The following is a 12,048-nucleotide window of genomic DNA, read 5'->3' as shown; positions in this document are numbered from 1 at the left end:
TTCCTTATGTTAATAGAAGTGGAGTAAAATTTTTTCTTGTTTACCTTCTCAGTCTTTTCAAGGTGTCATTGATTTCTTTTTATAGTGAAATGTCTCTCATTGCTTTTTATCTTTTTAAGATGACTCTGTTCTTGTGGGTTTAGACCCTTAATTTGAAGTAGTCAGCATTAATACCCATTATTATCAACTTTGTTTACTTAAAATGATAGTCCAGAAGTGCTCTTCAGTAAGGAGGAGTGATCTAGCAGCTCCAGAGTTGCCCATGGTAATTATAGGGAAGAGAGGAGTAACTTGATCTTGTAAACGTATCCGGGCAGTGTAACTTATTATTATTTTTTAATCTGGGTCATTAACATGTCATATGTATTCTCTGTAGGTGCTGGTAGTTTACCAGAGATCACAGGCTGAAAAGGAAATGTGCATGCACATGTTTGATTATTGCATTTTATACCACTTAATGGTTAATTAAAATATGTTGTTAATAACTGCAGTAAATGCTGCAAGGCAGCAGTTTCGTGTTGCCTCAAAATCTTCCCTCCCTCCCCCACCCGTAGCCAGCTCTGGCACTGCAGAGCAGCACCCTCTTAGCCTGACACAGCAAACGAGGTCAGAGAACGGATCCACCTTAAAAATGAAGAAGTGGAAAGTTTTCAGGACGGCAGCAAGCAGTGGAAGGAGGACCTGCAGCCAGCGTGGCTGCAGATTGCTGTGTATTATGAAACCAAGTTACCCAGGCCAGACTGGGTGAAGGTAGTTGGCCAACACATCCATTTGCTTACAAACCAGCAGCAGCAGTTCTGGGTACCGCAGCCCGTACAGAATTAACAGCAGCATTTACATTTCTGTGTGGAGGCTGGGTGACTAGGAGAGGTGGGGATCTGAGTCACCCCGCCTGCACCGTACAAGGAAGAGTAACCCAAGCTGCAGGAGCGTGTTATCAGGACAGAGGGGTGAATGTGTTACATGATGGGAGCTACTCCTTGAAAACTAGATCATCGGCTTGCAAGGCTGATAAATGCCAGGACTGGAAAGAAGACAGAGAAACTGGAGAGCGGTTTACTAATGAGCGTGGTCCCACCTAGGGCTTGGAGTGCTGCCCTGAGGATGGACTTTGAACCGGACTAGGGGACCGGGGTTGGCAGCCGTAGCCCGTGCCCCACCAGCTGCTGCATGCTGATGTACAAGGAGTGAGGCGGGTAGAAAGGCAGCCAGTTGCTAAACTCCACCAGTATTCCATTTATGATTCTACTTGGAGTGTACTTTTCTGAACTTCCTGGGAACCCTAACCTCAGATCCTGTTGTATATATCTTACTTTGTTGTGTTGCGTGATGCTGTAACAGGGAGAAGGCAGATGACAGTGAAGTTGCCGAACTTTCTTTTCCTGGAGGCAGCAAACTTAAGTTAAAGTGATTAGGAAGAGATATCTTGGGGGGACTTGGATCCTACAATGCCATAGTGGGACCCTCATGTCACAGGATGGGGGGCTGGTGTTTGCCAGAGCATGAGCTGTGCTGAGTTTCTGGCAGTCACTGGGAAGGTGTGTGGTGCTGCAGGCACTCACTGACACCCCTCCTGCCGACAGCCAAGAGGCGCCTTACGGCTCTGCGCCAGCTCTGAAGGGTCATGGAGGGCTTTATGGGGCACCTGATCTGGTATGCTGTGAACAACCAGAAAGGTATTTTTCCAGGCTAAGTATAAATGAATAAATGTACTTTGAAAGTAAGGATCAGAATGTCCAAAGTTCAGTGTTTCAAGCTAAGGGGTTTTTTTTTTTTTTTTTTTTCCTTAGCAGTGAGTGCAACTTGCTTGCACAAATGAGACATGTTCTTTGTCTGTCTTAAGCACCGTTTGTACTGCTTTAGGTTGGTTTGAAATACAGCTGGGAGTAGGGATGTCTCCTGTCTGTATCTGGAAGGTATAAAGGGAGGCATGGTTACATGTATTGGATTACATGGTAGAAAGAAGATCCTGCTTGAATGGAAAGATATCTTTTTTCACTCATCTAGTTTCTGGGAGAATAGTTAAGATTGCCATTGGATTTCAAGGGCTACTTCATTACAGAGAGGGGAAAAAAAAAAAAAAAACTACAAAAACCCCCAAACCCTCTGCTTTGCCTACTGAGATGGTTTTAGTATCTCATAAGATTAATACCCTCTCCATTTTCTTAGAAGTTTGTGCTAAGCTATGCCTTAATGCAAAAGTCTTCCACCAAATGCCTGAAGTGTTTTTTCCTTAAAATAAATGCTTGTGGCTTTTTTGTTTGTTTTGGGTGTTTTTTTTTTTTTTTTTTTTTTTTTTTTTTTTAAAAAAAAAGGGACAATTTAGTAAAGAATTTCTTTGGATGATTTTTTATTGATAGACCTGGAATACCTTGCCCACTTTCCCATTTTATATTTTAGATTTTAGTAATTGGCAACACTCAGATCTCTGCACATCTAGCTAGCGTGCTTGCCTACATGACAAGTAATCACCTTACATAAAGCAGTAATCAAAGTGAGACATACAGGAGTGAAATTCTTTGTTGAAAATAGGCTTCATGTTCTGATCTAAAAAAGTCTAACAGAACAACATCAGCTTTCAGATAAGTCTTTGTATTGCTTATTTGTTTTATCACTTCTGAAATATTCTAGAAATTGTCACAATTCACATTTAATTAAAAAAAATAAAGGAGGATGTAACACAGTATGAATTATCATTTTTTTTTTCACTGAAATTTATCTTGAATCAGAAGGCTGAGTGGTGAGGACATTGAAAACGCTATTCCTTCCTCTTCTGGGATATATTTGGTACGGCTGGCTTTAGATCCATGAAAGGTTAAAGTATAAGAGATTTGTGAAGTGTCTTATAGAGTAGGTGGGTATTGTGTTCATTCTCCCATGAAAAAAAATTTCTGTCTTTGTTAGTAAGACCCAACTTTTCAAATATCAGACCAAACTTCTTGTCTCCATTTCCATGGGGAAAAGGAGACTGTGCCTGCTGCAGCGTGGCAGCTGTTGTGTTTAGTAAGTAAACTTGGGTTACACATCAGCACAGGAGAACAAGAAGTGAGGTTAGATTTTTGTGGAGCTGGTCATACTCTTTTTAAACTTTTTTGCTGTTTCATGCACAGGGAACTGGTTACAAGGTAAACTGTTGTGTTCAAATATCTTTTTACCCAATGAGACACACCTTCATCACCAACAAACTTGCAGAGAAAATTATTATGATAATATGTTCTAACTGCAATACTGTGAGAGGGAGGAAGTGGGGTGGGGGGGATCTCTACCCTGCTAAAACTCTGATTAGCAGCAGGCAACTTTCTGAGCTAGGTAAAGGTGTTCAGGTCATCCATGGCTCCACCAAGCTCTGATAAAGGATATTTTGGAGGAGGTTGGGCTGATGGACATTCAGACGTTCCAACATCATGAGGCAGCTCTGTTTTCTGTAGGAAAGCTTCTTGTGCATATTTTTCTGCATTAGATCCTGATAAGGGGATGACAAAATACATTTTATTATGGCTACAAATTGGATACTTTATGATAACTTTGTAGGGAAGAGGGATATCAGTCTTACCCTTTTCTGACTGGCAGCAATTAGTTCTGCTCTGAGACATTTTTAACCCTTCCCACTTCAAGGGGAGTTGCAATTTGTGGCTGTTCGGGACGGTGTAAGCTACAAGAGCTCACATATCGTCTGTTGTACTGAAGCAAAGATGAAGCACTTTGCTGTCTTTCTTCTAAACTTCTGTGTGAGATGTTTCTCACAATGTTAAACAAGTAAATCTGTGGGTTTGTTAAGGTCATTCTTTAGATCCAGTGGGTTGCCTTTTCAAATATCAGACTAGACTTCTTGTCTCTATTTCCATGGGGAAAAGGAGACTGTGCCTGCAGCAGCGTGGCGGCTGTCATGTTTAATTGGTACAACACGGTTTTTGCTCATTCATATGTAGCTCAAACAAGCTATTACTATGGTAAACAAAAAAGTAGAACTAAAAACCTGCCTCTTACAATAGGTATTTTTGTACAGATGGTGTAATGCATGTGTGCTAGGATGTTTTTCCTTCCTTTTTACAACAATATAAATTATGATTTCTGGAGACTAATGAAGAAACAAAGTTGCTTTTGTTATGAATTTTTCCAGTTGGACATGAACATTTGATAAATGGCTGTTTTGTATAACTGGGATACAAGGGTTGAAGGAAGGTCTTGTTTTACTTCAGTATTGATTTACTGAAGAAAAAAAAAAAAACAAAAAAAAACCCAACAAGAAGCAACAACCAAAGCTACAGTATTTGGGGATACAGAGGATATTATGAATTGAGTATTGAGTATTTATATTTTAAGTACAAATGTTTTAAAACAGCATATGATAATGACAGCATAGTCCCTTGACTGAACTAATAACTTGGTTTTTATTCCACTTGCCTTTGCAATACTTTTTTTTTTCTCATCCTTATTTTTTATGTTATACAATATTACATGCAATTTTGGAAATGAGCATCAAATATTGTAGTAATAAAAATATATATTAAAGTTGACTGCATTTTTATAATTTAGTGTAGTAATGTAAATGCAGCAGCTCCTATCTGCATCTAGTAACTTGGTAAAATTTCCAATGCTGAAGTATAAAGCTGGCAACTTAATTTTAAACCCTCCACAATTACAGTGCAGTCACTTGTGTCATTCTATCACACATCTTTGAACTGTATTTCTATTTTTATGGAATTCTGACAATGTTAATATTTTTCATCTAACAGACTTTCCAGGCTGCTATCAATCAAGTGTTTCCTGCGGAAGAGGACAGCAAAAAAGATGTAGAAGATAATTGTAAGTTTATGAATTCAAAAATAAATTATGCATTTGAAGAAAATATCTGCTTAGAAGAGAATATTGTTTCCTTACAAGCTTCCTGTTTCTTCCTTGTAGTTTTTGTTTTGCTGCTTTACTTGAATTTATGTATGACCTCTACTAATCCTTGAAACTTCTTAAAGTATACCCATTTTAAATAGAATTTATTGTGTTTTTTAGTTTTCAGTTGAACACTTTAGAGGATCTCAGTTACATTAATCCCACTTACAACTGTTACTTGACCAGATATGTATCAGATGTCACCTAACTGCATCAGGATCAACTACAGTCAGCATTATGGGGGTTAACACTATGTTTTATAATGCAGCAAAAGAATTAGTTGTTTTATCAGCAGCTGTGTTGTACAGCATTTTGCTGCATGTAACCAGTTTCTCAGATAGCATTCCTGTGGAGGTACAGGTAATTGAAAATGAATTTTAAGAGAACCTTCCCAAAACTGGAGATGGAAATCTGGACCTGACGGGGCCATGGGAAAAGGAAATAGGAGTATATATAGGAGAAGGAATAGGAAATAGGATACAGGAGTGCTGCTGGAGAAGTTTTGAGATGAGCTTGTGTAATAGACTTCAGTGTTGATCTGCAGGGCTTTTATTTTGTTAAGTATTTTTTATATTGATAAATATTTTATAATTAGATGTGTGGAAACAAATATGATATTCAAATCTGGGGAGAGAGTACCGAGAAAGATGAGTAAGCACTAACATCAGCTTTTAGAGAACTGTTAAACAGTTATTTTGCTTCTATTGCTCTGTATGAACAAATTACAGTCTATCCTGCCTTGAAAACCCAATGAAGGCAATTCTTTTAAATGTTTCCTATAGCATTTACTGGCTGGTGAAAATACTGATAACCTTGTAAATCGTGGGCAAAAGTATTTTCTATTGTTTTTAATTTAAAATAGAGGCTAGGACTTCTGAAGTTGTTTAGGTGATTCCTGTTTTGGAATAGGGGTTAGTATTTATATCCTGTGACAGGAAATACAGCTGTTACAGCTGCTCCACAAGGAACAAGAAGATGAGGCCTCAGGTTTATGGTCTGATTTAGATGGTATGGTGTCTTTACAGGTGGAACTGTGCTGGTAGCCTTATTTCCAGTTGCTTATGTTTTTGCAAACATTATGTGAGTTGAAACTTTTCAAAGCTGGTATTTGTATTCTCTGCACATGATGATTATTAGGGAAATGCATTTAACCTGTGCATCTGCCACAGTGATTTTACTGAGATGTCCTGATACCTCAGTGTCCTAGTCAAGGGATTGAAATTTGGAATGAGATTATGGAAATAATTTGAGATTCCAGCAAAGTACTATTCGATTAAGTTAAACCAGTCTTTCTATCAGAGAAAATGTTGGCTTTGGCTGAGTAAAATATAAAACTTAAAAATGCTTTGTCCAGTAATCATTATTTTGAGACTTTTCTAATGTATTCTTGCTTTTTGGTCACTAGTTGAGATTTATTTCCAGGATGTGTGAAACCCAAGTTCATTTTCTTTCTCTGTCAGAGAACATTTCAGCTAAGCATCATTGATCTTTAAGAAGAAACTTCATAAAATATGAAGTGCTTTCAGCATCTCCTTGTAATACTGTTCTGAAAATGCTGAAAAACTAGTTAATAATACACTTACCATTCCAACCTATGCTTTAGTGATTAACTCACTTCTAGGAAGTAATCTGCTGAATATTGCTTTTTTGCACCCTTAGTTTTCTGTATCCCAAAGGCACTAGCTTCAAGAGACACTTTTTCAAAAATGTAGCTCTTCCTCAAATGTGAATTTTCAGTAAATACTGCAAACAGTGCAGAAACAAAGCATTTACTACTTTTTTTTTGTGATTCACACTTTTCTGCTTCTTCCCAAGCCCACTGAGCTTTGTGGGTTTGTTACCATATGTGGAATACTTATTTTTTTTTTATGACCAAGAAAGAGATTTTTTAAAAACAATTGTTTCTGGGGTGAAGCAATTCTAAAAAAAATGAAGGGGGGCAGACTATCAGATAAGAATCTTAAAAAAAAAAAAAAAAAAAATTCTACAGGTGCAAAGCCTTGCCATTACATTATAAAATTATTTTCCATACAAACCCTGCTGTGCACAGGACAGCCACTGTGAGTGAATTTGACATATTTCCTAGCTTTTAGTGCCAGGCTTTACTTCTGTGAACTTTGTGTGCATGTGTGTAGAAGTAAATATATGGACTATTAAATGCACATACACACACTGGTTATCTTTAGGCATGAGCCATATGAGTATTCAAAATTCTCTCTCTGGTGACTTCCTTTGCCTCTGGATATGGATGCCTCTTTTAAAGGATTTATTTTAAAGAAGATGCATTTTGAATTTGCTGATATAAGCCATAATTTGCATGTCTTGAGTGAAGGCATTGACATTCCCTCGGGGAGCAAGCTCTTATTATGCACCAAGTCTGCAGGTATAACTGCTTTAGCCAGGACTTGCTAAGAGAGTACAGAAATTTGGGGTACTTTGTTGTTTAGATAATTACCAAGTTTTTATTGGGATGCTTAACTGATGACTCGTTCCTTTAAAACATACAGCAAACCCGGAGAGGTTCTTATGAAGACACAGTCAAGGGGAGAGGATTGTTTCTTGAGGTGTATGTAGACATCTACTATACAGTAGTTTCTCAACTCAATACTGGGAATCCAAATGACTTAAATCAGTGTCCGCCCCAAGGCATACACAAGGGGAGAAGGAGATTTTAACTTCTATTAGAACAAGGAGTTCCTGTTTCTGACCCATTTCCTTGTACTGCCTTTCTCTTGGGATGACCTTGTTTAAAAAGATGAAGGTGGAAAGAGGTCTGTGGAGGCAGACCTGCAGTTTGTGGTCCCCGTGCCATTTTCTCAGCCGTGTGGGCTGAGTGCCTGGGAAGGGGAGGAGGAGAAGTCCTGCTGTGCAGCACCGGGTGCCTGTGCTCGGTTGCCTCACGTGCCAGTGACCGTGCGGTTGGTGGGTGGTGTAGGTCTGCTGGGATGGCAGGGGAAAGGCCATGGTGATCGGGCCGGCCTGCTGCTTCATGAAGGTATCACGTACAGACCTGATTTCAAGGGAAGATTTTGCTTAGCATAGAGCTAAAGCGTGCCTCCTGTGCCTCTGCCCACGCAGGGAAGTGTGTGCAAGGGGTTTTGTGAAGGAGGATGATTTCTAAGCAACCCAGAAGTTGCAAGGTCGTTTGAGAAGGCTGAATGATTCCAGCCTTTTTAAGCAAAGCTATATTTAGTCACGTAAGGGGAGGAAGAGCTGTTACTCAGTGGAGCTATGCAAGCCAAACAGAGGCTGCAAATGATTGCTGAACCTGCCTTCGCTTCAGGCTGGTCTGGTGTAGGTGGTGGGAAGCAGAGCCACTCCTTGGAAGGGTAAAAGATTGAAAACAAAACCACAGATGCTCTTGAGAAGCTCCCATTATCCTTTGCCAGTATCTTTCGGTTCGGCAGGAGGAGTATTGAAGGAGATGTTCAGAGCTGCTTACTGAGCTTCAGGTGTCCTTGCAGGACGAGGTGGCTGGGTGGGTTGACTTCAGGTCATAAGAACTGGCAGCCCTTCTTGCACTTTTGTGTAAATAAGTTGGAAAACACTTTCCTCTGCTGGAGCCCTTGAGAAAGGGCATTAGTTCAACTTGGTCCAACTTGAGAAACAACTTTGCTGGTCATTATACACGAGAGGTGCATATGTGGCCCTCCTGTGAGTTGCAAGGTAGTAGTTACAGTTACAGGCACCTTGCTTACTCCCATTGACAGCAGTCAGATGTATACAACTTTTTAAGTGTTGCTCGTACCGTAAAGTTTACCAGTATAGTAGTCAGTTAGTTGTAACTAGACAAAATAGTGTTGTGCGCTTGAATTTTAAGCGGCTAAGAAAAGAGGATTGAGCATATTTGAAAGTGCAGGCTGTGTAATGAGTAGTGCCCTCAGTTGGTTTAGGGATAATGTTTTTAATATTGTTACAATGGGAACTGGTAATGACCTCTGTAATTAAGGCTGCTAACACTTTCCAGTGCTTTATATCTGAAAACAAGGACCAGCTTTGCCAGAATGTGAACCTGTACGGTCTGAAGCTTTCCATCAGTGCCTGCTCACTGCCTTGAGCCACTGCCTTGTAACGTTTCAGTAGGGCTGGTTAGGTTATTTTATGTTAATGACCTAAGGAGAAAAATAAAACTAGGTTTTGTTAACATTTTTTTTTCCCCTAAAAGTTTCTTTGAGGAGGCCTAGTAGTAACAAAATTCAGAAATGAAATGTGAAAGGTTGCGTTGGTGCCTGGTGTTGCAATGCTGCCTGCTGCTGCCCCTACACAGTATTTTCTGATTGAATTGGTGAATATAAACATCAGAAATCGCCAGGAGCCAGCAGCTATTCTAGACATCAGTTAGGTGGCATTGCCCTGGGGACGCTGCAGCTGAGAGTGGAGAGGAGAACTCAAAGGAAGGAAAGTTAGTCTTAGAGTTTTTGGTAACTACCGGGTTTTGTGCTTACAGGCTGGCATGGAGGGAGATTAATTGTGTTTGTCTGAAAGGTTGGTGAAAGGGAGCTTACACCGAGCAGAGCCTGTGTTGAGATTCCTGGAGTCTGAATCGTTGTTCAGCAACTCCAGTAATACAGTAAAGAGCAGGCCTACAGTTTTTAAAGCATATATTGAGTCAGCAGTTCTGCATCAAGACAATACAAAGGATTGATAGGGTTAAACTGTAACCAAAGAGAGGGGAAGCAAAATTCTCCTTAATCCTAGGATGTATTTTCTCAGCTGTACACGAAATTAGTTGTGAGCTCTTAATGGTGTATGATTGTTTTTTACTTGCAGGTTCCCTTATGTATTTAAATGAGGCCACTCTCCTTCACAATATCAAAGTTCGGTACAGTAAAGACAGAATTTACGTAAGTATTACGTGTCATCATGACCACCAGTCTAATGATAGATGTTCTTTCAAGAAATCAACAAAACAAGTGTTTCCAATTCTATTTTTTTCCTATAACAGAAACTAAACAGAAATGGTAACATTGGAAAGTTAGGAGGTTTTAAGCCCTCTTTTTTTGTTTTTTTGTTGGTGTTGTTTGAGATCTGAATCACATTAATCACATTGTTAGCTGATTTTTACCAGGCAGAGCAATAGATTTTTCTCTACATGACTGTTCATGTGCAACCGTAGGACAGTGTTGTGTCACAGAGGTCTGTTCCTACAGGTAACTTACTTTGCCAGTAGAGTAGCTGTTAACAAAGATGGTTTTCTTTCTTCATTATTTTTGAACGAAGCAAACAGGTGCCGTCTTTGACACTTCCTAGCTCAGATGTCCATCTTAATCTTTTATATTGCTATCAAATTGCCTAATTGTACTTAATGAATTCTGACTAAATTACATTTTGTCCTTGCCATCTGCCCGGACACTGACAGCTGTGAAATAGAAGAAAGATAAGCGTTTTCTTTCTTACTTTTTTCTAATAGAAAGCTGGCTAGTGATAATACAAAACAGTTCCACATAGTTTCTAAGTATCTGTGTTAAGATAATCAATTTCTGTGTTAGCATGCTGTTCTAAAATTAATTGGAGTTAAACCTCTTTTTATATGTATATAAAAGGAAAGTATAGTTGTTTTCTTTTGTTGCAGTTAATTTTACATAGCTGAAAATTCTTTATGGCTCAAGATTAAGCATGAGCTTTAAAATAAATAAATAAAAATGGCCATTTAAACACTGTCCTGGAAAAATTAAAAAACCAAAACAAAACAACACAATCTTCCAAGGAAGTAAAATTCTAAAACTGAACTTGTTACGTGGTAGGATAGTATTTACCTTCATAAAGCCTTAATTAATTTTAAACAACTACAACTAATATGTTGTCTTGAACAGGTGCATTTTCAGGGGGAGGATGTTCGATTTATGTTTTAACTACTTTTCCTTTGTAACTTTAAGATACAGTTTGAATCAACAGTTTGTTTTTGTTTTTATTTTTTTTATTTTTATTTTTTATTTTTAGTTTAATGCTAGTTAACAGCATTTGTCTTGTCACTAAAAGGAAAACTGTTGTTGGTACTTGCAGCTTTCAACGAACTCTGTGCATATGTTTCCTTCAGTGAAATAAGTGCTGAAAATAGAAGCATCTAAAAAAATTTATGTATGTGATCCAGGCTTCTATCACAACATATGATAGTGTCCAAATTTTAGTTGTTGAAAGATATGCTCAGTAACAACAAACCAAAAAAGTTAGTCAATCTGAAGGTTTATCTGGTTTTCTTCATACCTTTTCCTGCAAATCTGCTTATTTCTGTGAATCAGACACATATTCCTTGTATATAATCTGGCCATTAAAACCACTATGAAAGTGTTTTTCAGGAACTTTAAAAAAAACTTATCTTCAGTCTTCCTTATCCTGTGGAAAGGTAAAAAGTAGTCTTGGTTTGAGATTCTTCTCAAATTCCTCCTCTGTGAGAGATCATTTACATTCTGTATTTCTCACTGTGTAGGCAGCCATAGCTAATTTCTCTTGGCTGAATGCTTTTATTGCCTGGCTTGAGCGTGTTCCCAGGCAGGATCCTGTCAGTCCTTCCTGCTGAGCCACTTCCATTAGATATTGAAAAATTATCCTCCTCACTGGAGGAGAGTGCGTTATGCTAGCCAGGACTTTATTCACTTTTGAAGAGGAGGTTGTGGTGTCTTATACTTGATCCAGTAACTCAGACAATATGAAATAATTTTAAATGAGATTGAGAGAAAGATCAAATTCAGGACATGCTCCACAGCTTAGTGGTTAGGAAATTCTCCTGAGAAATGCATTTTCATAGAAGTCCTGAGAAGATAATTAGAGGAACTCTGAAAATATATCCCTTCTTGTATCTGCATTATCTGGAGAGAATTGTAAATGTAATTGTTATACTTAGGCTATAGTCTTCATTAGTAGTAGAAAATGGCTGTTAACCACTTGGTTGGATACTAGCTAATAGTTTGCTGTTAATTGTTTTCTTCACAGACCTATGTAGCCAACATTCTTATTGCAGTGAACCCGTATTTTGATATACCTAAGTTTTATTCTTCAGAAACTATTAAAATGTACCAGGGTAGATCACTTGGGACATTGCCACCACATGTTTTTGCTATTGGTATGTATTAAGCCTGTATTTGTCTTTTACAAAAACAAACGTTAAATACTTTACAATTATCCATAAACTGCCACCTGTAACAGTAGTTAATTTACTTTAAA

At 38.4% G+C, this 12,048-nt stretch overlaps 1 protein-coding gene across 4 annotated transcripts in view; it reads left to right on the top strand.

Moving 5' to 3' along the window:
* The window catches only part of MYO6 (myosin VI), a 106,909-nt gene that overhangs the window by 23,870 nt on the left and 70,991 nt on the right, over nt 1–12,048 (top strand). For all 4 annotated transcript variants that reach the window (XM_042802982.1, XM_042802985.1, XM_042802984.1 and 1 more), the window contains 3 exons: nt 4,737–4,806; nt 9,658–9,731; nt 11,818–11,947. In XM_042802982.1, coding sequence (XP_042658916.1) covers nt 4,737–4,806; nt 9,658–9,731; nt 11,818–11,947 — 274 coding nt within the window. The remainder of the gene's footprint in view (nt 1–4,736; nt 4,807–9,657; nt 9,732–11,817; nt 11,948–12,048) is intronic.

This window comes from Tyto alba, unplaced genomic scaffold (genome assembly GCF_018691265.1).
Source record: "Tyto alba isolate M040663 unplaced genomic scaffold, T.alba_DEE_v4.0 Super-Scaffold_40, whole genome shotgun sequence".
In the NCBI taxonomy this organism is placed as follows: Eukaryota; Metazoa; Chordata; class Aves; order Strigiformes; family Tytonidae; genus Tyto; species Tyto alba.
This window is presented reverse-complemented; position numbering and strand designations above follow the sequence as displayed.